At 40.2% G+C, this 27,986-nt stretch overlaps 1 protein-coding gene across 1 annotated transcript; it reads right to left on the reverse strand.

Annotated features, from left to right (window-relative positions):
• Positions 1-2,867: 2,867 nt before the first annotated feature.
• On the reverse strand, positions 2,868-26,755 carry LOC306943792 (uncharacterized protein). Its single transcript, XM_079530318.1, has 15 exons — positions 25,832-26,755; positions 19,586-19,724; positions 18,661-19,042; positions 17,425-17,517; positions 16,683-16,939; positions 14,860-14,965; positions 12,818-12,911; positions 11,643-11,752; positions 10,984-11,125; positions 10,230-10,300; positions 9,631-9,759; positions 8,809-8,961; positions 6,488-6,566; positions 5,886-5,942; positions 2,868-3,460 (listed from the first exon to the last, which is right to left on the reverse strand). Exons 1-14 carry the CDS (start codon positions 26,402-26,404, stop codon positions 5,895-5,897), a joined length of 2,376 nt encoding a protein of 791 aa, XP_079386444.1. The 5' UTR covers positions 26,405-26,755; the 3' UTR covers positions 2,868-3,460; positions 5,886-5,894.
• Positions 26,756-27,986: the final 1,231 nt, after the last annotated feature.

Raw genomic sequence — 27,986 nt, forward strand, 5'->3', positions numbered from 1 at the left:
ACACACATGGACATGGTAGAATGAAAAAACAAAAACAAAACAAAAACAAAACAGAATACACACCTTTACAACATCACATTTCTAGCTTGGTGTATTTGTCTGTAATTAAATAAATAACTATAAAGTGCACATACTAAAGCATATTATGTAAATTAACCACATCCAATCCATTAAATCCATACACAACCTTTCCTATAAAGATGTTGGAAAATCGGAACGCTAACTTATCTTTGTTTCATCACTTCAACATAATCACATGGGCTTTAAAATATGTATTACATATCACAACCTATATACAGTACAACTCTTATCAAAAAAACTAAGATAAATCACAAAGGCAGTCAAGCTGAAAGAGACCAATACATCACGCATTGTTTCATTCAAACAACAATTTGTGCGATAGCCTTCATACATTAAGCAAAAAATAACTGATCTCCAAGCTCAATGGTAATATCGCAGAGATTTTAATTCATCGTGAAATTGTACGCCATTCTATACTTACTGGACCTGAGTTGGCTCTGTACTTGGACCGTTTTTCTTTCCCGTCTACACTGCCCAAATCTCTTTGCCAAAAATAGAATATCTGCAAGCTTTCTTTGTTTGTAGTTCTGCAATTTCTGACTAATGTTCTTCCCAGAATATGGATGCTGGGGTGCCCAGTTAACAAAACTGGCATTTTGGAGTTTTTAAGCATATTTTGATCATTGCGATAATATTGTGAATTGCAATTTTTTTTTGGCCACAATAATCATGACACGAAAATGTCCATATCACTCCATCCCTAAAGCTCATGCACAACCCATCGCATTGTGATGCATTGTGAGCTTGTAGATCAGCTATTTTTGGTACACCACACGTTGCACAGCCTAAAAGTATAGTTTACTTTACATGATGGGCAAAAATTAAAGAGAGTGGCAGTCAATGACAGGATACTGTGTGGAGCAATCAAAGTAGTGTTGATTTCGTCGACTTTGTCAACTACCTTTTTTCACTGAGGAAAATGAATAAAAACGAAATAAAAGCTATAGTAAGCTATGATGACTACATATACTATGACTACATATATTGACAATTTCATCAACAAATAAAAACTAGACTAAAATGTTAGGGAGGGACTAGTGGAGAAGAGACAACTAATGCTGAAATTTGCTTGCTGAAAATAGCTATTTGGCTAAATGGCTATTTTCAGCATGCACCCAACTCTAAAATCAGTCATTACGACACCAGCAAGGCCTGCCAAATACCTTTTAGTCGACTAAATCTACTGTAGATTTACTCAACTACAATATGAAGATATTTAGGCGACTAAAACTAGACTAACATTTAAAACATTTCAGTCGACTAAAATGTGACTAAAACTAAATAAATGTATTCAAAAGACTATGACTAAAACTAAATCTAAATTTGCTCAAATTAAAAGTGTAGAAATAAAGTACACATGTGAAAACACCAGTTGGAACACTGTGCTGCCTGCTTCATTCATCTTTTAAATAATCTTGTCACTTTTCCCAACATATCATAATACATAATGACACATTATATTGAATCAAGTTTACAATAGCAACATTCTGTATAGTATCTCTAGTGATAAAACTATCAATTTATTATGGTGGACATATCCCCAATTAAACCCAATATTGTCCGAAACGTGCTATTGTCGTCATTATAGCTCAAAGGTGCAGTAAGTGATGCTATTTTGGATTGTTTGTTCAAAAGATTGTTGTAGCTCTATATTCAGACAGCATTCTTTTTTTATTTTTGAATTGGAATCCTGAAAAGTAACCTTTTTATTGAATTTCAAATGCATTTAGTTATAGTTACGTTAACTTTATGAACTGTTAACACAACTACATTGGACACAAAAAGAAAATAACATTTTAATAGTCATTAAGTACCAGTCATTTAATACTAGTCATGAAGTAATTAAAGCGGGTTTGGAATTGTAACAGCTGAAATCAATACGATATCAGTATTCTGATATTAACATGCGGGCCACATTAAGTGAAGGTGGGGCCCCCGGGCCACATGCCGGGGGCATGTGGCCCCCAGTGATTTGGCCATTGTATCCCTGTGTAGTGCTGGGTTCCAGCAGCTATTGAACATTTGCTCTGATTATGGGGTTACATATGATGTCATATACAATGCCAAAAAGAGTGTGGTAGTCATTTGCAGGACCAAGGAGGATCAGAAACAACATTGTCCAGTGTTCTACTTGTCGGATCAAACCCTCTCTGTATGTAGAAGTTGCAAATATTTGGAGCACATCATTACTGATAATATGGAAGATGATGCTGTTGCTGACATGTACCGACAGCGAAGAATGCTGCATGCCCAAGCTAATATGTTAGCCAGGACATTTCACTAGACTACTGCTCAGTTGAGGTCAAGGTGATCCTATTCAGAGCGTACTCCACCCCGCTGTATACAGCCCCCTTAGGGACCAGTCGAAATTTAGAAAAGGGGGCCCTGGAGGAAAATAGGGGAGGGCCATGTCTTTTTAATTTTAGTCAGAGGGAGGGTGAGCTAATTTTATTTCGAGTCCAAGGGAGGGTGATCCAATTTTGATAATAAATTTGTCCGGGTTTTATATATATATATCTAAAATCGCGGTTTTTGCGGTCACTTTACTTTCTCACATATTAAAAACGCTAGCAGATTAAAGTTAGGAATAAATAATACTCAGGTAAATGTGATATTAATTAATAGGGGAGGGTGATTCCTTTTTGTTTAATCACCTGGGGAGGGGACTGGATTTTTATTTTCATTCACAGGGAGGGTGATGGTATTTTATATCAGGACACATACATTTCCTCCAGGGGTACCCCTATTTAAATTTCGACCTGTCCCTTATGGGTGAATTATAAAAAAGAGAGCCTGCGCAAGCTAAAGGTGGCTTATAATGATGCTCTCAGGATTCTCCAGAAGAAGCCTAGGGGTGGCAGTGCTAGTCAGCTCTTCTTGCGACTCTGGCCTAACCACCTTCCAGGCTCTCTTGTTCAGCTTTAAAAGCAGACTTGATGGGTCACATAATAACGTGATTAAGGTGTTGACCAATCCTAGGTTTAGCACTGTTAGATACCGCTCTTTTATTTGGAAACATTGGTACGAGTGCCTCTTATAGATTTTTTTATATGAGAGACTTTTAGAGTTTTATGAACTCCTGTATTTATTTGTAACTGTTTTGTATGTTTTTAATTGTTGTTTGTCTTCTATTGGCTACGGCTGTCAATAAAGTTTGATTGATAAGAAGTCAGCGCCCCTGAATCATAGGGCAGGGGATAGATAAGTTGCTTTGTGTGTAACACAGTGAATCATATCATAGGACAGGGAATATACGTTGGGTGCAGTTGGGTCACATGGTGCACAGCAGGTAGCGCTCTGGTAATCTACGTGTATAGCAGAGTTGGTCCAAGTGGTTAGGTTACAGCTACAGAGACATCCATCCGCTCAGCGGGCTGCTCTGGAATGAACGGTATAGATAGGAAAGAAGGAACGTTAATCTTCAGATACCTTTCTCTCCCTTGTACGTTGATGTTATTTAGCTCTTGTTAATACTTTTCATTGGTCATATAAATACAATCTAGTCTACAGACACACTTTCACTTAAACTTTCAACATTATTCTAAAATAGCAGATCTACAAGCTCACTGGGAGCTTGTAGGCCGGCTATTTTTCGCATCACATTGTTTTTGCCTGAGCAACGCCTTGTAACTTTCCTTCTGCTACACTGCACAAAGTTTGCAATACATGTGCTTCCCCCTTGTGGACAGTCGGTTGACATGACATCCTGATCTCTTGGAAGAAAGTACTCACATTCTTTTACATTTTAAAGTAAAAGTATCGATACTGCAATATAGAAGTACTCCGTTACAAGTAAAAGACCGGAATTCAAAATGTACTTGAGTAAAAGTACAAAAGTATCGACATCAAAATGTACTTAAAGTACAAAAAGTAAAAGTACTCATTATGCAGAATGTCCCATTTCAAGTTGGGTAAATTACTTAAGTAAATGTACTTTCCATCACTGTCCGTAATTTTGTTGAATTGGAAACAGGTTCATCAGTGGTGGAAAGTAACTAGTAAAGTTACTAGTAAAGTCCAATTTTGTTACTTGAGTATGTCAAATTTTCAGTACTTGTACTTCTACTACTCAACTACATTTCAGAGGCACATATTGAACTTTTACTCCACTACAATTTGGCCTAATTGACAACTTTACGTTACATTTACTTACTGTAGACTTTCATTATTATTACAAAACATACATTATCCACTTCAGCCCTATATAGATTTCAGCCCTTTGAAAATAGCTGATCTACAAGCTCACAATGTGGCGCAATGCTGCTATTTTCCAAAGAATATTGAAAACATGAAATGCGACATTCTGCATATAACGAGTACTTTCTACTTTTGGTACTTTAAGTACATTTGAATGCCAATACTTCTGTACTTCTACTCAAGTACATTTTGAATTCCGGGACATTTACTTGTAACAGAGTATCTAACATTGCAGTATTAGTACTTTTACTTAAGTAAACCATGTGAGTGCTTCCACCACTGTTGATCGTCGCCATTATGCAACACGTTAGATTGGAGCCCTTTATTGACTATGGTCAGAGTGTATTGAGATGATTGGCCCTTCAGATGCAACACCTAATAGATTGGAGCCCTTTATTGACTATGGTCAGAGTGTATTGAGATGATTGGCCCTTCAGATGCAGCCTCTCATTACTATGGTCAGAGTGTATTGAGATGATTGGCCCTTCAGATGCAGCCTCTCAGACTATGGTCAGAGTGTATTGAGATGATTGGCCCTTCAGATGCAGCCTCTCAGACTATGGTCAGAGTGTATTGAGATGATTGGCCCTTCAGATGCAGCCTCTCATTACTATGGTCAGAGTGTATTGAGATGATTGGCCCTTCAGATGCAGCCTCTCAGACTATGGTCAGAGTGTATTGAGATGATTGCCCCTTCAGATGCAGCCTCTCAGACTATGGTCAGAGTGTATTGAGATGATTGGCCCTTCAGATGCAGCCTCTCAGACTATGGTCAGAGTGTATTGAGATGATTGGCCCTTCAGATGCAGCCTCTCATTACTATGTAACTATGTAGAGGCCAGTCAATGTTGATTTCGTCGACGACGAAAAATGTTCGTCGACTACCTTTTTTCACTGACGAAAACTAAATGGAAACTAAGCTATATGATGACTAAAACTAAGACTAAATATACTGTCAATTTTGTCAACAAATAAAAACTAGACTAAAATACTAGGAGGGGACTAGTGGACAAGAGATCCAGTATAAGTCATTTTACACTTGGTTGCATGCTGAAAATAGCCGATCCACAAGCTCACAAGTTGTGAGCTTGTGGATCGGCTATTTTCAGCAAGTGTAAAAACAGTCACTCGGCTAAATCAACTGTAGATTTAGTCGACTAAAATCTTATGATATTTAGTTGACTAAAACTAGACTAAAACTAGACTAACACTAAAACTTTCCGGGTGACTAAAATGTGACTAAAACTAAATAAACTATTCAAGAGACTATGACTAAAACTGGCTGCCAAAAACAACACTGAGGCCAGTATAGGTGTCCTCTCCATGTCTTTCTGCTGTAGTGAAAGATGTCTCAACTCGTCACATAAAACGGCTCTTTCCCTCTATGTCCTATATCGGGTATTTGGGTGGGGATCCTGGGGATGGGGGTTGTTTTGTGTTTTTGTGAATCTGTGCAAACGATCATTTTAATTTAGATCTGATATACTATTATTTGTGTATCTTTGTGTGTTCTGTTCATTTAGTAGGCCTAATGCAAACAAACATGTAATAAACATAAATTAAATGAACATAAAATGAAAATGCCACAATAACAATGATAGACCTACCTCAACTATCTAGGAGGGGGGCACACATGAAGATCGCCGTGATCTGCACATTGTTCTCTGTTGGGGGGGGGGAGTACAGTAAAACCATAATGGACATGAACACATAGAAAACATGATAATCCTTGCAAAGTTGCACTTTTTGATTTTTGTTTTGTGATGCACCGATATGGAAATTCTTGGACGATACCGATATTTAAAATAACACATTTAGGCGATAGACGATACTGATACCGGTATATGTTCATTTTGTTTTTGTTGCTTTTATTTCCCCCCTTTGTGCCAAGAAAACAAATCTTCAATAAATCATCTTCAATATAAGAAATAAATGTTCAGAATCTACAGCTGCAGATAACCAACACACCGACACACTAACATAACCAAAGCAAAATGTATGCTTATCAACAACAGATAAACATCCGCTACTGCCATCGGTTAATGTCAGTTTTATTTGCCGATATTGTCCGTTAACGGCAACAAAATACCGATATGTGCTGTATATATATCTACGAAGTTTGTAGATGTTGTTTTCTAAGAAAGGGGGAAAAAAAGCTAACAGAAAGTAGGGCTTAAGTGGTTAGTATAGTGGTAATCATGTACTGTACCCTTGTATACAGGCGGTGATGAAGGACTGGGTCTGAAAGCCACGGGTGTCTCAAAGCCTCCGACGCCCCCATCCTCCAGCTGCAGATCAACATGACAACACATGTCAATTCAATTCAATTCAATTCAAAGGGCTTTATTGGCATGAGAAAACATACGTTTACATTGCCAAAGCAGAAATCACAATACAACAATACAATACAATACAATCAAAACAAAAAATATGTACATTTGAACGTCAGAATCTTCAATAGATCAATTTCTATATTGTACCAAGATCACTGGATGCAGGTATAGTGCAGGAATATACACAATGATTAGTCTTTAGGGTGGTTGTGTTCCGTTTGATATCCTTCTCCTATCACAGCAACTCACAAATATTGCTGCTGTGTTTGCACATTGTTGTACTTCGCCCAGCAGATATGGGTGTTTTTTGTCATTGGTCATGTTTTCAAAATCTCCGTGTGTGGTTGTAATCTGTGGGAAGTATGTGTCTCTGATGTCTTGGTACAATGGACAGCTGGTTAGGAAGTGTAGCTCGGTTTCCACTTCATTTTGTGTGCAGTGGGTGCATAGTGGGTGTCATCCTCCCCCGCCGTTCTAGGAAAGCACCGCTGTGGTTGACACTCGTTTTTGCAACTAAGTAAATGTACTTAGTTACTCTCCATCACTGTCCGTAGGTTAATTTTGTTGAATTGGAAACAGGTTCATCAGTGGTGGAAAGTAACTAGTAAAGTTACTAGTAAAGTCCAATTTTGTTACTTGAGTATGTCATATTTTCAGTACTTGTACTTCTACTACTCAACTACATTTCAGAGGCATATTGCACTTTTACTCCACTACAATTTGGCCTAATTGACAACTTTACGTTACATTTGTAGATTTTCATTATTATTACAAAACATACATTATCCACTTCAGCCCTATATAGATTTCAGCCCTTTGAAAATAGCTGATCTACAAGCTCACAATGCGGCGCAATGCTGCCTAAACCCTAAACCTAACCCCAGTAAAACTATGCTTAACCCTAACCCTAACCTCAGTAATACATATGCCTGCCCAGGAGCCAATCAGACACATGGTAAGGCGGGTCTCTCCTAGAACGTTGGTGGGATTCATAATCACCCGAGCAGCATGTAAGAGCAAAATGGCCGCCGTGTGAACAAGGTCAATAACAACACTGTTGTTATTATTATTATCACATGATAATTCATCAGATTCAAAGGAAACAAACAGCAGATGGCGCTATTATTTCTTTTTTTTCCCTCCTCCTTTTTTGCCGATGGCCCAGATTGTTGTTATTGCATGAATGGTAAATGGCGCTTTACATAGATTGTGCATTAGGTCAGGGGTTCTCAACGTTTTTGGCCGGGGACCCCCGGAAATGCTTTGGCAATGTCTCGGGACCCCCGCCCCGCCCCTCCCGACCCCCAATATAAATTGACTGCTACAATAACCTTAAACCATTTTGGGCGGGAGCCGGGAACCCCTTTTGGTGTTTTAAGCATTGTTATAATTTAGCTATTTTTGAAAAATCGTGGAAAAAAAATTAAAAAACAAAATCTTTTTTTTTTTTTTTTTTTTTTTAATAATTTGGGGACCCCCTAAAATAATTTGGAGACCCCCCGAGGGGTCACGACCCACGGGTTGAGAACCCCTGCATTAGGTCACCCATTCATATACACCAATGGTGGAGGAAACCATGCAAGGCATCAACCTGCACATCTGGAGCAGGTTGGTGCACTGCACTACAGTCCCTATGTCTGGGGAGAACATTCAGCGAAAACAGCCGACACATGATATGATGTGAGCTTGTAGATCGTCTATTTTCGCTTAAGAGATTTGGGGCTCCATTTTCGTCACCGCTAAACCCCTTATCCCTAAACTAATTTGCCTTTTTTACTATTTTGAATTGGCTGTTGATTGGCTAATTTAACTATTCAAAAATAAAAAAGGCAAAGAAGTTTAGTTTGGGGGGACGGGGGACGGGGGGGGGGGGGGGACTAGGAAACTAGGGGCTCCATTTTCGTCACTGCTAAATCCCTTATCCCTAAACTTCTTTGCCAACATTTTTGAATAGTTCAACTAGCCAATCTACATTGACATGTTGTGAGCTTGTAGATTGGCTATTTTAACTATTCAAAAATGTTTTGCAAAATAGTAAAAAAAAAGGCAAAGAAGTTTAGGGATAAGGAGTTTAGCGGTGACGAAAATGGAGCCCTAGGAGGCCTAGACGGCACAGACCCCAGGTGGACTGGTGGTAATTGGGTAATTATCAAAACACAAAAAACAGGTGGAGAGACTGAAGGACAAGTAATCATACCATTTATTGAAGATGAGAAGCTTTCTGATGAAGTCCTTGGCCTCTTCAGAGGTCTCAACGAACTCCTCTTCCTCAAAGCTCCAGTTACACTTCAAGATGTTGTTCAACGTCTGAGTGTCGTCGTCGCCCAGGAAGGGACACAGACCACTTAGACTGTGAGGAAAGAGCAGGGGAGACATTAGAGGATGCATGTGTGTATACCGACCGTACTTGTGTACGTGTGTGTGTGTGTGTGTGTGTGTGTGTGTGTGTGTGTGTGTGTGTGTGTGTGTGTGTGTGTGTGTGTGTGTGTGTGTGTGTGTGTGTGTGTGTGTGTGTGTGTGTGTGTGCGTGTGTGTGATTTTATTTAACCTTTATTTAACCAGTAAAAACCACATTGAGACTGAAGTCTCTTTTACAAGTGTGAACTGGCCAAGAGAAGAGGCAACATAAGTGACACAGCTCTGCCAGTAACAAAAAAATACACGACAAGAAAAACAGGACAGACATACAATGCTCATAAATACAGTATACCGAAGTAGCTCAAAGGGAGAACAGGAACGTTTAATAACGCAACCAATAAAGACTAATAAGTAAAAACTAAGCAACGGAATTTGCTAGTAAACTAAAAAGCTTGTAAGCTCCTAAGCTTGTGGCCGGGACACCGCGTGGGTTGTTTTGATTACATAGCATATACATCAGTTTGTGAGCTTAGCGGACCTGCCATTTGAAAGAAATCTCAATAGAAATGTGATAAAATTGAAACATTTTACCAACACGTGAAATATTTTGTACCGCATTTGGGGATACGCTTGAGAAGCCCCGTCTGTCTCCTGTACTTACAGCATGTAGGCAATGACTCCAAGGCTCCACATGTCGGTGTTGAATGACACGTAGTCGTAGTTGATCACTTCCGGGGCCAGGAACTCTGGAGTGCCAAAGTTCACTTTTAACTTCTCCTTTGGTTTATATCTACGTATATGGAGGAATCGTGTGTCATTTCAGTCTACAAATACTCGTCCCATAATCAACCCTAATCACAAAACGAAACAATACAAAACGTAGCAATATAAATGCTATACGTTTTCTTATTTGAATGTTGTGTTTTGAAGCTCTGTTGTGGTATTACTACTTGTCAGAGCATACTTATTTAGCCGCACCTCGACAGTGGGTGCAGGGCCATTGGGCCAATAAGGCCACCATTCTTTTGGTAAATAATTACTTTATTGAATAAATGACTGACGACTGACCTGACGAAGATCTACTAAGAACGAAACGTTGTCGTTTATTCAATAAAGTAATTCTTTACCAAAAGAATGGTGTGCGGGCCCTACCACCTTCCAGTATTACTACTTGTGACATCAACCGCGGTGAAAACAAATGCAACTTTGAACACATACTGTAGGTACAGTAGCAGAACTGATGTGGATATGAAAACTTACATTCTAGCAAGACCAAAGTCAATGATCTTGACCTTGTTTGTGATCCTGTTCACGCACAGAATGTTCTCAGGCTGAAATAGAAAACAAAACAAATGAAACACTTTAATGTGATTCTACTGATGAACCTTTCAGGCCTACATGGAGGATTACATCTTTCTAATTGTTTCTAACTGTTTTCCCAAACAGTGGGTTGTGGACCAATTTCTATGGGTCGCAAAGTAAATACCCCAATTATTTCAAAAGACAATTGTCTGTCCTGATGAAGGTCTAACGACCGAAACATCGAATAAAGAGCAACATTTTTCCAAGTTCCTGACAGTGTGCGGGTCCTTTTCGTCCTATTCAGAGATCCCCTGCATTTTTTATTGTCATACAATAAAAAATGTCATACGCACCTGTCACCAACCTTTTGAGCTGTGCATTAACCCTCTTTTATGTATTGATTTATTTTTAATCACAAAAAAACCCCAACAATTCTTTTAAAAACAAATTCAAATGATTTTTTAAAATAATTATATTAAAAATAAATCCATTATATAAATAAATAGTGAAAATGCAGATCTATAAGCTTGTGAAAAGAGCTCGATTTACAAGCGAGACGCCGCAATGCGACGTGTTGTGAGCTTTATATAGATCGGCTATTTTTTTCACAGGTTTTTCTCACTAGCTTGGGTCCTTGGGGAAGACATTCCCACACATTTCTCCTTTGGGTCTCGCCGCGAAAAAACGTTGGGAACCTTTTGTTCTGCTGTACCTTCAGGTCCAGATGGAGGATGTACATCTTGTGCATGTGCTGCAGGCCCTCGCAGATCTGCCGGATGAGAATCACCGTGTCCAGCTCCTTCAGCGTGTAGTTCTCATCGATGATCCGGTCGAACAGCTCTCCTCCGTCCACGCTGGAGTCGCACACACACACACACACACACACACACACACACATGTAGAAACCAATTAAGACCTGGAACAAGCATCTGTGTCGCCTTATAGATTTTAACCACTTTTAACCATTGTTGGAAACTTTAAGTTTAAGCTGTTGAAAAATAGGCTAGCAGATCTACAAGCTAGATCTGCTATTTTTGAAAAATCGTGAAAATGTGGCGCACATTTGATATGAATATATAAATATATATTCTTTCACTGCGTTTTTAATGCGAATCTTTGCTTCTGGCGGTGTCCCTGGAAAAAAAAAGATGGGGGTCGGCGGCCAAATATATATAGTATTTGGGGTCCTTGGCAAGAGCACCACTGATATAGAAACATAGGTTTTTCAGAAGAGGATTCAGAAGACATTGTCGAATCTGGTCTCAGGTGGTAATGGGTTAGAGTAGACAAGCATGTCAGAGTTACAGTAAGTACTTCTGTTATATGGCCTATTATGAATTCAGTTCAACCGTATCAAATGTAGGAACATACTATTCCATTACAAGGATGATATCGTTTCTTGACTCGTAGGCAGCGTAGAGTTGGATGAGGGACGCATGGTCCAGTTGGTTCATCACATTGATTTCATTCTTCACCTCTTCCTAGCAAAGACAAACGCACACGCACAAGCACACGCACACGCGCACACGCACACACACACACACACACACACACACACACACACACACACACACACACACACACACACACACACACACACACACACACACACACACACACACACACACACACACGTTGGTATTACTATACTTCAACATTTTAGGAAGGCAATTTTTTAATTTACTTTTTCTTTTTTTACTTTATTTGTCATTTTAGGTTATACTGAGTACCAAAAATAGCCAATCTGCTCTTTTTGGTGAAGCAGATATAACTCCCTAACCCCTATAACAATGTTTAAAAAAAACAAAAAAAAACAATATATTTATTGACATTCTTTTTCAATTATATAAAAAAATTACAGTTATAGCTCTCTTGTTAATGAAATGTCCAGAAAAAACTAACATAACAGATACACAAATACAATACAAATACAATGACAACAAAAAAATAAATAAAATACAGTCATAACAAACACAACTCAACAATCAAAACAAAAACAATGTTTTTTAATGAACAACCATGTCCCCGTTACTGTAAAAACTAACACTATAATAAGAATATAGTTTTAAACCTATTAACAAAGAATCACTTACCAGCCTTTAAAGGAGCACTTTATGTGTCTCATAGGAGGGCTGTGGGCAGTTCAGAAACCCGTCCACCAGTGACATCATCATTAGGCAGATTTTTGTTTTAAACAATATATATATATATTTAAATGTTTATTGTCGTGAGAACGATGGCTTCCATTATCGCATTGCAACTTTTCAGGAATGGAAAACCTGCAGTTTATATTAGCTTGGATTCCCCATCGATGATGTCACTGGTGGACGGGTTTCTGAACTGCCCACAGCCCTCCTATGAGACGCAGACCGAGTAGAACAAAATTGTGAGCTTTTCATGAACATTACTTACTTACTTACTACTGGAAAGTGGTGAAGTGGTCATTTAATGTGAGACAGAAAAACAGAAATGTCACTAGAATAGACTCCGGTAAAACCAAGTACATGGTTGAAGTGGTTAAGTCGTACAGTATTATCTGTATATACCTTTTCTCTTGAAGCCTTGGCTTTGAGGATTTTGGCTGCGAAGGTAAGTCCAGAGGAGTTCTCGACACATTTGTGCACCTGGCCAAAGCGACCCCTTGGAAAAACAAACAAAAAAGGATTAGTTCCCATGTCTTCAATTCCCGGGGTCTGAAGCGCACCTGTTGAGGGTGCGCTATACCCTTTCAGTGGAACTGTAATCTCATGTAAAGGTCAAACTTTGCATTGGCAGCTCTCACACCTACAAGTCACAAATCCTACGGTGTGGCACTCTTGGATAATCCACCAACAAAACACCATTGAATGGTGATAGAAGCCGTTTTAAATTTTTAATCTGCCCGTTGATAAACCAATTATTTTCACACAGAGACATTTTAGGAGTTGTATTGTTGGACATAATCAATGTGCTTGTTAAATAAAAGTAGTATTCCCTCTCCTCTTTGAAGATTTTGGATTAACACGTAGCGATTAGCCACCAGCTGGCAGAAAGGATATGGTTTCACATACCCCACAGTCCACAAGTAAAAATAACTGTCGTGACTCTAAAGCTATGAACCAGATGAGAGATGGGGGGGGGACCTTTATGTAATTAGGCTTTCGGAGTTATTGAGAAAGCCCTTCTGTCTTTGACCTACTGTCTGGTCAACCACCGCCTCTACGTTTGCATTGATTTCAATGAGTTTACTATCCTTAATGTGCTGTACTGAAGTCTGGACACAACAGCAATTATTATTTCTTAGACACCATTAAAACAAGAAGGGGGAAAAAAACAGCTAGCAGCACAAACATGTGTAGTTTCTGAATTACTTTATTCACAACATTGAGTCTATATTATGGACCACATTGATTGATTGATTGATTGATTGATTGATTGATTGATTGATTGATTGATTGATTGATTGATTGATTGATTGAATGAATGAATGAATACCGGTACTTTATTAGCAGTTTGCAAAAAACAAAGTACAGGAAAGTACAGTTCTAGGTCTGCTAAGAGGATTTTAAACCTAAGAAAGCCTATTGCTTGTTTCCATTAGGGTCTTTTTTTCCTTTTTGGGGTCCTTTTGTACTCAATTAATCCAAATCTGCTATTTTCGCTATTCAATATTCATCATACAACCTTGAAGCTTATGCGTAACCACTTAAGCCTTAGCGAAAATAGCAGATCTACAAGCTCACAACGCATCACGGCACAGTGTATCACGATGCATCGTGAGCCTGTACATCTGCAATTTGCTCTTCGTGTTTTCATTGCTGCTGAAGGGTTTGTACATTGCAAACACATGTGTGCTGATTTGTGACTTTGTACCGTGTCGCTTGTCACATGTACACGTTTCTAGCGACAGGTAAACAGTGTGCGCTAATGCTAATGATAGCAAATGTTTACACTGAGTGTGTGTATGGGGCTGGCGGGGGGTGGAAACTCTTAAAGATGGAGTGCCACAATTTTTTGTATTTTTCCAGTTTTTCATGTGTCTATGAGGTGACAGCACTTCATTAGACACCCTGGAGTCCTTTTTATGTGCAATGGTGTATTAACTTTGTATTTAGGGTTTCTTCCTGGAGGCTGAACCCTTGACAGTCAAACGGGCCAATGAAATAAACAGTAATATAGTGACATCACATTATCAGCCCCTCCCCTAACCCCTTTATCATACAACTACAGCTGTGGGTGTGGCTTCAGTTCAGGTGGATCACCACCCATCACCACCCACCAGGCAAACCAGGCATACTTAATGAACTGGTGGGGGTGCCCACATAAAAACGACATTTTAACAAATACTGTACACTTTTTTGAAAAAAAATCTTCCTCCTTATATAACAATAAGACCTGATGATCATGTTTTAGGGTGGAAAAAAATCATGGCACTCCATCTTTAAAGTGAACGCTGATGGTGGCACAGGGTAACTTCATTTATGCTAACAGCTAGCCGCAATAAAAGAGTTAAATCCCACAAAGTAACAGTTTTGGACATAATGAGGTTTCCACCCGTCAGAGACGACATACAGTAGATGCTAATGTATCTCTGGGCTGCAGTACTTACCCTCCTATCATTTCTTGCCGATTGATGCTGTAAAAGTTGTTGATCTGGTTGGGCTTAGCCATCACAATGCGGTGAGTAAACGGAGCATCCGGGGGAAGGCTTTTGTCTGCATGGAAATAGGAAAAAATAATGGCCTAATTTAATCCCAATCTGGCTTTAAAACAAGTTATCATGTTTCATGATTATTCCGCCTGCAACCACTCCAGCTGTAATCCATAATAATCCTCCTGGCGAGCCTCGACACAAGTATAGCCGGTATAAGAAATCATTTACAGTTCATTTCCATGACCAACATGTAGTGGTGGAAACGATGTACCGGTAGTACATTTATGTACAATTTTGAGGTATTTACTAGCGATGCACGATTAATCGGTAGCATAATCGGATTTGGACATATCGGCCATAAAAATGCCATATCGGTATCGGAATGGTCTCAAAATAATACAGATTATTTAATCGGTTTTCACCAGCACATTTTTTTTTAATTTAAATAAATCTACATTTAATTTGTGTACTCATCTCATTCAGTAGTCATTCAGTAGTCATTCAGTAGTGAAAACACTTGGAAACTTGGAAAAGTATTAGGCTATTTATTGATTGATTGAATACTTTATTAACAGGCTTTGGGCCAAGCCCCTATGGCTTGTTTCCATTGTGGTCCTCTGTATAATATCGGAATCGGTCAGAATCGGTATCGGCAGATGTGCAAATAATCGGAGATCGGATATCGGTCATAAATTCATAATCGTGCACGCCTAGTATTTACTTGAGCTCACTGCTAAAATCTAAAATATCTGAAACCACATATTACACACAGAAAGTTTGACAGCTAATTTTGATTTAGTTTTAGCAATTTGGGAGGCAGACTTTTTTTTTTTTTTTTTTTTTTTAGTTAGTTTTAGTCACATTTTAGTCAACTGAAATATTTTTGTGTTAGTCTAGTTTTAGTCTGCTAAATATCATCATACACTATTTTAAATCAACTGTAGATTTAGTAGACTAAACTAACTGTATTTTGGCAGGCCTTGATGGTGTCATAATGACTGATTTTAGAGTTGGTTGCATGCTCTAAATAGCCGATCTACAAGCTCACAACCAAGCATAAAATGACTTGTCTTGTAGTTCTCTCTTCTCCACTAGTTCCTCCCTAACATTCTAGTATTTATTTGTTGACGAAATTGTCAATATATTTAGTCATAGTTTTAGTCATAATAGCTTAGTTTTTATTTTGTTTTTATTCAGTTTTACTGAATAAAAAAGGTACAGTAGTCAACGAATATTTGTCATCATAATTTTAGTCGACGAAATCAACACTAAAAAGTAACAAAGGTGTGCGTGTGTGTGTATTTATCGGTCCTTTGTGTAACTTGAGAACTGTTTGACCGATTGACTTCAAACTTGTTATGTGTCATTCAGTAGTGAAAACACTTGGAAACTTGGAAAAGTATTAGGCTATTTATTGATTGATTGAATACTTTATTAACAGGCTTTGGGCCAAGCCCCTATGGCTTGTTTCCATTGTGGTCCTCTGTATAATATCGGAATCGGTCAGAATCGGTATCGGCAGATGTGACCCTGCAAATAATCGGAGATCGGATATCGGTCATAAATTCATAATCGTGCACGCCTAGTATTTACTTGAGCTCACTGCTAAAATCTAAAATATCTAAAACCACATATTACAAACAGAAAGACCCCCAGGAAAGTGTTCTAAATCTTCTAAACGTCATTAACATATCTTTTTTTGCAAAATCCCTTTTAAGTCAAATAATGGGAGTGCTTTTTCCACCACTGCCAATATATACAGTATGTTCAAAACTCACCAATGAAGTAAGTCTGCTCAGGTAGAATGTCGTCCTCCTCCTCCTTCTCCAAATCCTCCTCCTCCTCCTCCGCCTGCTTCCTCGCTTTCTCCACCCTTTCTCGTAGGTCTTTTAGCTGCAATTGTATTCCGTCCGCCGCGAAGATGCCCCAGCCCTCCTCATCTTCTCCACCTCTCTCCTCCTTCCCCGCTTCTCCATCCTCCTCCTCCTCCTCCTCGTCTTTGCTCGTCCCGTGGTCCTTCTCCTCCGCTCCTCCGCTGTGTTCCACACAAGGTTATTAGGGTTAACGAAAACTAACGAAATAAACAAAACTGAAATTGAAAAAACATTGAACAAAAACGATAAACTAACTGAAACGGTATTGTGTGTTTTGTTTACCAAAACTAAGTAAACCGAACTGAAGGGCATAAAATGCCATTAGTTTTTGTCAATTTATTTACAAGCTTAATCTGTAACTCAATATTATTATTTTTTATTTTTTATTACACAATACTTACTGTGACCCTTTTCAATCCTGCACCTGACTTATCAGGTGCAGGATTGAAAACTAAAACTAACACTAAAACTAATAAAAACTAAACTAAGACTAAGCGTTGTCTAGCTGCTAGACAAGTGTTTGCTAGACTCTAGCAAACGCTTAGCAAACCCGCTCTAAAAACAAACTAAAACTAACTGAATTCGAAGAAAAATAAATACGTCAAAACTAACTAAAAACTAAACTATGATGAAAAGTCATTGTAACCTTGGTTCCACAGTCACGTGGCTCCCCTCTGCTACCTGGTCCTGCTCTGCCTCCGCAGGTAAGGAGGCACTTTTGTGGTCATCACTGCTGGTACTACAAAGCAAGTACTAGTGTTGATTTTGACAGCTAATTTTGATTTAGTTTTAGCAATTTGGGAGGCGGACTTTTTTTTATTTATTTTTTATTTAGTTAGTTTTAGTCACATTTTAGTCAACTGAAATGTTTTTGTGTTAGTCTAGTTTTAGTCTGCTAAATATCATCATACACTATTTTAAATCAACTGTAGATTTAGTAGACTAAACTAACTGTATTTTGGCAGGCCTTGATGGTGTCATAATGACTGATTTTAGAGTTGGTTGCATGCTCTAAATAGCCGATCTACAAGCTCACAACCAAGCATAAAATGACTTGTCTTGTAGTTCTCTCTTCTCCACTAGTTCCTCCCTAACATTCTAGTATTTATTTGTTGACGAAATTGTCAATATATTTAGTCATAGTTTTAGTCATAATAGCTTAGTTTCTATTTTGTTTTTATTCAGTTTTACTGAATAAAAAAGGTACAGTAGTCAACGAATATTTGTCATCATAATTTTAGTCGACGAAATCAACACTAAAAAGTAACAAAGGTTTATTTGTGTGTGTGTGTGTGTGTGTGTGTGTGTGTGTGTGTGTGTGTGTGTGTGTGCGTGCGTGCGTGCGTGCGTGCGTGCGTGCGTGCGTGCGTGCGTGCGTGCGTGCGTGCGTGCGTGCGTGCGTGCGTGCGTGCGTGTGTATTTATCGGTCCTTTGTGTATCTTGAGAACTGTTCGACCGATTGACTTCAAACTTGTTATGTGTCTGTATAACAGAGGACCCGAGGGAGAGAAATTCATTGTTTGGCCTAATAACATAAATTAAATCAAGCTTTGGCCAATCATGAGCAAAGCTGATAAAAAAAAAGGCCCACTGTTCAATGCATTGTCTTGTGCATGTATGTACTGTAATGAGTGTAATACAGTAGCACTGTATTTCCTCAAATTATGTTCATTCACAACTCTTATGTACTAAAGCCGGAATTATACTTAGTTGGGCACGTGCATTGTTGGTGCGCGACACTGGCAAGTATAAATCAGGCTTGTGTTAAAGCCTGAACATCATGCTTTAATACAGTATACTGGAATCGTAGAAGGACAGTAAAGTAAAAGACAGATTGAGGTTAATAACCTTCGCTGTTGTGTTGAGTTATAGGTACCTTGGCCTTGCAATAGGCTCTTTTCCAGAATCCTTGGAAGAAGAAGGCAGTTCTATGGATGATGTTTCCGGCGATGCTTTCTCCTTCTTCTCCGATAAAACCTCCTTTTTCACCGTAATCACGTCCTTCTCTTCAGGCTTGGGTTCGGTCGCTGTCACAGCCTTGGCCGCCTCTCTCACACCATCCACCTCCGGCAAATCTTCCTTCTTCTCAGACTCAGGCCCAGAAGCCTTTGGCCTTTGGGACCCGAGCTGTGGCTCCCCAGGGGCCCCTCCAGCCTCCAGATCCACATGTTCAGAGGGGACCTGTTGCTCCCATTTCTCTTCATTCTCCCTGTTGAGCTTCTGCACTTCCTCCAGGAGCAATATTTGCTTCTTCAGGGAGACATCTACAAACAGAAGAACAAAGGGTAAGACTTTATATTAAGGTTGTGTTTATAATGTGCTATATAAGCCATTATAACACTTGTTATGAATGATTCTAATTATGCACAATTGCTATTTTGTGTTCTCTCCTCCGCGTCATCAGTGCCCATACCCGATCGTGGGGTTGGCGAAAGCCGGGCCTTTCTGTGTGGAGTTTGCATGTTCTCCCCGTCTCCCCTAGGGTAGGTACCCTCACAAAAAACATGCAGTAATCCTGGTCTCTAAACTGCCTCCCCCTGGCTAGCCGGGGCGCCGGATGGAGGGGAAAGAAACTGGTTGAAATAAAATAACATGTTCTTTCCACGCGCTATGCAACCGGGGAAATTCCACCCTGTCAGGTGAAAAGAACTTGGACTCCTCATGCATTGAAGGAAAGATGAGGTCAGTCCTTTGCTCTCCCCAGGTTGGCAGAGGAAGTGTAGAGCCCAGGATTACATTAGATAATGCGGGAAAAAAAGGCTTGAAAAATCGTATGGATAAAAATGTAAAAAAAAAAAAAACCTCACCTGCTGAGGCTCTTCTGGAGGCTTCTTCTGGAGGCTTCTTCTTCTTTTGAGCTTTCTGGCCCTTGGAGCTCAAGGGCCAGAAAGCCCTTGAGCTCTGGCCCTCTTTCTCCTCTTGCCCCTCTTTCCCCTTCTCTTTCAGCTGTGAAATACACAATATGACAGACGGGAAAGGTGCGATGAAGTCAAATAGAATGGCCAGGTATGAAGTCAAAGTCAGATGGCAGTGAGAACTGAGAACTCTCTCTGTGTCAGGATGCATTACTTTGATGTTTTGAATTATAGTTGGTACGGTCATTTCTCTCCACCACCACCACCACCACCACCACCACCACCACCACTAACAAACGATTTTGGGGCAGATGTTCAAATATGGAAACCATTTTGACACAATGCTTTCTGGTAAAGAAACGTATATAAATCCCCAAAAAGTAATGGTATCCCTTAAAAGCAACAACAACCAAAAATGTTTGGGTGAATTTGAGACCAACCTGAGCAAGGATATGATCAGCACAGGACACAAAGGGTACATGAACAGACAAAAAACCTACAGAGGTTCCACGTTTACGGGAGGAGAGGAAAGGCTTTGGTCCATGGTGTTTGATCTTGTGAGAAGGCTCTGGAGTACTGGGCTCACATGCAGAACTTATCTCTTGAGTCCCTTTGGCTTTAGTAGAGGTATAGGTTTCTGTTAAAGAGACAGATGGGCAATGCTTGGTAGTGTTTGAGCCATGTAAAGAGTTTAAGTCTTAAAAAGACAAAAATAGTGCGGCTGCACACACTGATAGCCAAAGAGCCGATTATTTATTAGGATGCAGAGTAAAACCAACGTTTCGGCAGTACAACTGCCTTCTTCAGGGTATGAAACGTTGGTTTTACTCTGCATCCTAATAAATAATCGGCTCTTTGGCTATCAGTGTGTGCAGCCACTCTTTTTGTCTTTTTAAGACTTAAACTCTTTAGATGTTTCTGCCGTGAGCTGGCACCGGTGTGCGTTTAGCATCCTCCTGCACAGTGTTTGAGCCATGCACATTGCACATGGGATGATGGGACAGTTATGTGACATGTATTAGACCAGGGGTTCTCAACCCGTGGGTCGCGACCCCTCGGGGGGTCGCCAAATTATTTTAGGGGGTCCCCAAATTATTAAAAAAAAAAAAAAAAAAAAAAAAAAATTATTTTTTAATTTTATTTTCACGATTTTTCAAAAATAGCAGACCTACAAGCTCGTAGCGCGCCACTCGGTGGCGCGCTATGAGCTTGTAGATCTGCTATTTTTCAATAGCTAAATTATAACAATGCTTAAAACACCAAAAGGGGTTCCCGCCCAAAATGGTTTAAGGTTATTGTAGCAGTCAATTTATATCGGGGGTCGGGAGGGGGCGGGGCGGGGGTCCCGAGACATTGCCAAAGCATTTCCGGGGGTCTCCGGCCAAAAACGTTGAGAACCCCTGTATTAGACAACAATGAGTGTGTAGACATTAGTCAGGTTGACAGATGGATCAGATGAAGGTTGTTAGAAACAAAATGGAAGAAAACACGATGTTAATCCTGGTCTCTAAACTGCCTCCCCTTGGCCAGCCGGGGCGCCTGATGGAGGGGAAATGAACTGGTTGGAATAACGTGTTCCTTCCACGCGCTACGTCCAACCAGGGAAACTCCCCCCTGTCAGGTGTAAAGGAGCGACTTGGACACTCATGCATGAGTTCAAGTCCGTTGCTCTCCCCAGTTTGGCGGAGGGTGTGTAGAGCCCAGGATCACATTAGATAATTGACACAGGGGTGAAAAATGGGTTACAAAATCGTGGGATAAAAATTATATTAAAGATGGAGTGCAATTTTTGTATTTTTCCAGTTTTTCATGTGTCTATGAGGTGACAGTACTTCATTAGACACCCTGGAGTCGTTTTTATGTGCAATGGTGTATTAACTTTGTATTTAGGGTTTCTTCCTGGAGGCTGAACCCTTGACAAACGGGCCAATGAAATAAACAGTAAAATAGTGACACCACACTATCAGCCCCTCCCCTAACCCCTCCCCCTTTATCATACAACTACAGCTGTGGGTGCGGCTTCAGTTCAGGTGGATCACCACCCATCACCACCCACCAGGCAAACCAGGCATACTTAATGCATTGGTGGACGTGCCCACATAAAAGCATGATTTTAACAAATACTGTACACTTTTGGGAAAAAAGTTCTTCCTCCTTATATTATAATAATACCTGATGATCATGTTTTAGGGTGGAAAAAAATCGTGGCACTCCATCTTTAAAAAAAAAAAAAACACGATGTTAACTAGATTGACAATATAATTGTCATGGGTAAAATAACAAAGGAGATAATCAAGGGCAACGTCCCTGTAATTGTCTCGACTTTCACAGAATGGTGCCCGTCTCTGTTCTCCATGCGTGCATCATACAGACTAACTTGGACCATGGCATGCGCTTGCTTATTCATAGCAGATGGACAGACAGACTGGGGCAACGCGGTGAATTTATAGCTTATCACTTGTCACACTCAGCAGTGGAATGCAATGCTGACCCCCGGACGGAAAATATTGCAATAGAACATACGCAGTTATTCAACTTTTGAAAGCAGAGCTGAGCAGGACTCAATTGAAGAACACAACCTTATACGAGTAGGTCAGCATGGAAAAAAAGCCCTCTTGAACTCAGGGAGTCTCTCTGAAAGTTGTTGTGTGGTAAACACCCGGTTTGCAGAGAGGCAGCGGGGGCGATGTTTGGAGTATAGGGAGTTTCCACAGTAACAACAGTTATATGGGTGATTTTATGCTTAGCCGCCTGCCGGTGCTCTGCACACCACTGTTGATTTTGGCAGCAATTTTGATTTTAGTTTTAGTCATAGTCTTTGGAATAGTTTTCATTTAGTTTTAGTCACATTTTAGTCACCTGGAATGTTTTAGTGCTAGTCTAGTTTTAGTCGACTAAATGTCACGCGATTTTAGTCGACTAAATCTACGGTTGATTTAGTCGACTAAAATGTGTTTTGGTGGGCCTTGATGCCGTCGTAATGGCTGATTTTACACTGCGACGCGTTGTGAGCTTGTAGATGGGCTATTTTCAGCATGCAACCAAATGTAAAATGACATATACTGGATCTCTTGTCCACTAGTCCCTTTTAGTCTCGTTTTTATTTCTCGGCGAAATTGTCGATATATTTAGTCTTAGTTTCAGTCACCATGGCTTAGTTTTCATTTAGTTTCTATTTAGTTTTCGTCAGTGAAAAAAGGTAGTCGACGGACATTTCTCGCCTTCGTTTTCGTCGACGAAAACAACACTGCTGCACACAACAAAGTATATCAAGCCCTTTAGTGCTTTCAGGGGGGGGACAAATCCCTGGGATGGGGAGCTTCGGGGGGGCAGCTAAAGTAACAGATGTCGCTCCGCAGACATCTCACACCTCTGGAGGCGGCCCCTCCCTCGGCGGCGCTTCTAACGGCAACAGAAAATTCCTTGAAATCCGAGACGCCGTCGCATTACTACTGTATGAAATCATGGCAATAACAAGCTTTTTGTCTGATTATTCAGCATGATTAAGTCATTTAGACCTGACGTCGAAATTTAAAAAATGTCTTCTAAATTCTGCCGGTTTTCTGGACCCCAAAAATGATATGTAATTGGCCGCCAACCCCCATCTGAAAATATGTTGTTCCAGGAACCCCCCCAGATGCAAAGATTTGAGTTAAAAAAACGTTTGTTCTGAAAAAAATATATATTCCAAATTTGCGCCACATTTTCACGACTTTTCAAAAATAGCAGACCTACAAGCTCGTAGCGCGCCACTCGGTGGCGCGCTATGAGCTTGTAGATCTGCTATTTTTCAATGGCTAAATTATAACAATGTTTAAAACACCAAAAGGGGTTCCCGCCCAAAATGGATTAAACATTTAGAAATTACGCTTGCAGGCTGCAGAGCCTGGCCCAGGGAAGGAAGGGGACACCACTCTGACATATTATGCAGCTATGTGAATGATGGAGTGTGTTGATGACTGGCTTCGAGGTCTCTTTAAGTATAGCTTAATGCCCCAGTGCCAGAGTATCCTCTGACCTTCACACACAGAGCCCCCCCTTCTATAGCTATTGTTCACATCTTCACAATAGAGCTGCAGGGAGAACATGTTGGGTGCCTGGCTGTATCATTTTAAAATGAATACCACTTTACCCACAAGAAAGGCCTTTCTTTTAGCCTTGATAACAAAATGGTTTCATCCCTTACAAAAGACCACACACTATCTGAAGCTATTCACAGATCAAAACATTCCTCTCTATACTGTACACATGCGGGACACAGTATAATTAGCTACTAACATCTGAACACCATGTCAAAAATAGATTCAAACTTTTCAGGGCAGGACCTCCAATAAACGTTTATGGATAGCTTCTTCTGCAGACTGCATGAGAGATCCAGGCAAAATTACTGACCAAGGTTATAATAGTTAAGTAAAACTAACTAAAAAACGAAAACTAGAATTAAAAAAACATTTTAGTTAACTGAAACTAAAAATAAATTAAAAAACGATAACTAAACTGAAACTGTATTGTGTGTCCTCAAAACTAACTGAAATTATAGACAAAATACCCTTAGTTTTAGTTTTTATCAATATTTATATGCCTTTCGGATATTTATAATATAATCCTTTTAAATTCATTAGATTCATTTCCTCATTTCTCCAAGTTTTTTGCAGTTTTCAGCACCGTACGGCAGCATGTAGCCACGCTAATCCTTTTACCCACAAATAAACCAAAGTACGAAAAAAACTAAAACTAAACTATAACTAAACTAAAACTAAACTAAAACTAAGCATTTTCACCAAAATAAAAACTAGCAAGCCCGCTCTAAAAACTAACTAAAACTAACTGAATTAGAAAAAAATATGTCAACACTAACTATAATGAAAAAAACAAAACTATTATAACCTTGGTACTGACAGGGATGGACAATGTGTCGCAATGTGTAGGTCATGGTATTTATGCACGGCACCGGCGTAGTATAAAGTATAAACTAGGACTTTAACACATTTTACTGTGTAGATTGAAATGAAGCACACAATAAAATGTGAAATGTGGATATAGTTTAAGTCAGTCACGCAAATAAAGAGAAAGGTAGAGGGAAAGACTGAGTCATCACAAGCTGTTGACACTTGACTCCTTACTAGCAGGTGGGTTTAATTAAGGCCCATTTGGCTCACAAACAACACTACAGCTGAACTCCTAAAAGTGGCATTTCTAAACATGGCCACCCTACATTCCATCCCTAGCCTCACGCCGGCCCTTTCATGATCTCCATGGGGACCCTAAGCATGCCTCATGGCTTGGAGGCCACATCGCGTGTGAAGGGTGTGCGACGTATACAAACAGGAGTTAAAATGGAATAGGTGTGAAAATAGTATCTGGAGCTGCTGCACAAACACTAGTATTAGTATTTTCTTACAGTGCTCAACGCTTAAAGGATCATACCTGTGGTTTGCAGGTTTAGGCCAATGGATTACAAGTCATGTACTTCATATTAATGGTGACACCTTTTTACAAACCATTCCACAGGTTTTTAGATTTTTGGAGTTTCTTTTACTGTAGGTTAATCATTTCAACGTAAATCTGCTTCTTCGTGTCACCATAAAGAAGCCATGGGAGTATGAATTTCATGTGCACATTTCAAATTCAACTGAATTAAAATATATTTTTTGCCAAACATTTAAGGCTACAGTATATTTTCAGTGCTGACATTAACCTGTGGCTTCCTGGAAAGTATAGGAAAAAACTACGGGATTCTTTGGAAAATTGTCAAGTATATGTGACTTGTACTTAATGGGCTAAACATGCAAATAAACTGGTATGGTCCTATAAGCATGAGCTGCAGAACTAAATCAATTTGAAGCTATGCAAAAGGCCCTTTCCGCTGTCCCTAAAAAGAGAAAAATGTTGCTCATAATAGTCGATAGGTCACATTTTACACCTGCCTACGGAGAGTTACAGGCATGAGCCAAGACACTTTTTTTAGTAAGAGAACTCTTCCTGAGTGCTCAGCTTTGCTGCTATGATCATTTTCATATTCATTGCCAAGAATGTTAAGATACAAAATAAGAGCTAATGGATTTCAACTCAGCATTGAGAACCTGTCACTCCATATCTTGGACTGTAAATAAAACCCGGAAATCCCCGGAAGCTCTTGCCAGTACAAAACATAGGGCATAACCCAACCTCATAATGCACATGGGGCTGTATTCATACACTTGGAGCAGAGAGATAATTTTGGAGTTTCACCTTGTCAGCTTTCTTGGGTATTGCATCCGCAGATGATTGTCTCTTGACGGTTACTTTGCCTTTCTTGTCTTTAGGCCTGGAGGCCTTTCTGGCTGCGGGACCTTTGAACATTAGCTCCATGATCCGCGAGCTTTTCACTGTCTCCCCGATGAAGCTGATCATTTGCTGCATGTTGAGAACCAGTTTCTCCATCCCTTCAAGTTTCTGAGCTTGCTGCTCCGAGCGCTGGTTCACGGCGGACATGATGGAGCTCATCTCCTGACAAAGCAACTCCACCTCTCCCCTGATGACAGCCGGTGCCGCGCTTGTCACGCCGGGCACAATGTGGACCTCCTCTTTGTCCGCCCCGATAGTCTCCGTATCCTGTTCGACGTCAGACCGTCCGTCTAGTCGGTTGAGGACCTTCTCCTGGATGTTGATGAGCCTGTCCATCTTGCCGCTCAGAGACTCAATGTGATTTTGGATGAGGTCGAAGCTCCCACTGTTGACATCCTTCTGGTCACCCATTCTTCCGCCCGTGGTCGGAGAGCAATGCGACATCTTGGAACTCGGGGCGTCAGGCGAGACAGGATCACGTAAGGACACCCCGAAGTAAGAATAGTTCCTACCACGTCCGTGAGGCCGTCTTTTGGGAGGGGATTTAGCCAGTTCTACCCGTCAGTGCACGCAGATGAGCTACAAAGAAATGCCACAGCAAAGAGAAAACTAAAGTATTTACCCACAAAAAAAATAAGACACATAAAGGCAAAAATCCAAAATCCACAGGCCAGCAACACAGAAGGTAAATCTCTTGTCAGGGAAGGTAAAGCCCTATAGTAGCACCTCTGAGCTCTGTCTAAGTGGTCATCTGGTTATGGGATTGCCTCTGTTCCTCTCACCCTCTATCACCGGCACCTGTCACTCTTCCCACTAGAAATGGTATCAAGAATGGGGTAAGCCAGTCTCTCTAAATGTAAACTGGCCGGCTTACGTCAGCAGGGGCCAAGAATTGGGGGCTGGACTTTGGCAATGCTTGTGGGCTGTGAGACATTTGAGATCCCTTGAATCTTATAAGCCCCCCACTGTTGCCTGCCTGCCAAGTGTCAGAATGGCCAGTGTACACACCGTGCCTGCCTCCTCAGTGTGGAAACTAAAGTGCAACATTGCCCGCTCGTCCTACTAGTCCTGCTGCATATCGTAGAAGGTATTGCTGGGTGTTTTAAAGCGCAAATAACATGCATTTTAAAACGGCTTTTAATATTTAATATCATATTGTCTATGTCCCTCAAAGTTATTTCTAATGGTTTGAGCCTCAATCACAATCACCACTCTGATATAACCAAGCCTTGTCATTTCTTTCTGGACTTTGAAAGCAGTTTTGGCTGCAGTACCACAATGTCCTGAGGTGGTGGGGGTGCTGATATGCAGATTATTTAATATTTGAGTCATTATAATACTGAGGCTAGATAAAACCAGGCTTGTTTACATTCCATGCCAGCTTGGAAAATCAATAATGGTGGACATTGTAAACAAAGTGGAAATGCAAATTTGGAACTGAAGACTGAAGAAGAGGAGGAATTATACAAAGTAGGGTGACATTGATGACATCACGATGAGGCCAAAATCAGTTGAGCTGTTCCTGAGAGCAATTTCCATTACAGCACCCATATGATAGCCTGATTGTTCAAAATTGGTTATTTGTGGGGATAGAAAACACATATGGGAGCCCCAAAAACACAAAAGAAATTGAAAAAGTTGAATTTGATGTTATAGGTCCTTTAATTGAAAGCGGACACAGATTTTTGGGGGTATACGTTTGGGGATTTTGAGGACATTTTTAGGAGCAACTCGAGATAACCATTCATTAAAATGTCACACAAACAGCTATGGTGTTGACGAGAGGAGCACAAATATGAATTTATGACCACCATAACCTTTTCAGGATTGAACGTTACTCATTTGGCACTGTATATGCACCTGTCTGCGGTCAATGCAAGCACTTTTGCAATGGAAATTCCCTCCTGGCTGGTTCCCCGTCAGTGGCGTGCACAGACATTTAGAGGGGCAGGTGCTCAAGTTAAAAAAGGGCACCTTGTGCAGCGCGTGTAACCGGCCGGTTGCCTTAATCCATTTTGGGCGGGAA

The sequence above is a fragment of the Electrona antarctica genome (genome assembly GCF_951216825.1).
Source record: "Electrona antarctica genome assembly, chromosome: 19".
Taxonomy (NCBI): Eukaryota; Metazoa; Chordata; class Actinopteri; order Myctophiformes; family Myctophidae; genus Electrona; species Electrona antarctica.

Coding starts and splice junctions, on each gene's coding strand:
- LOC306943792 (XM_079530318.1), bottom strand. CDS start 26,404: ATGTCGCATTGCTCTCCGACCACGGGCGGAAGAATGGGTGACCAGAAG. Junction 19,725..25,831: donor ATTATCTCTCTGCTCCAAGT/GTATGAATACAG, acceptor TGTATTTCACAG/CTGAAAGAGAAGGGGAAAGA. Junction 5,943..6,487: donor ATCACCGCCTGTATACAAGG/GTACAGTACATG, acceptor CCCCCCCAACAG/AGAACAATGTGCAGATCACG.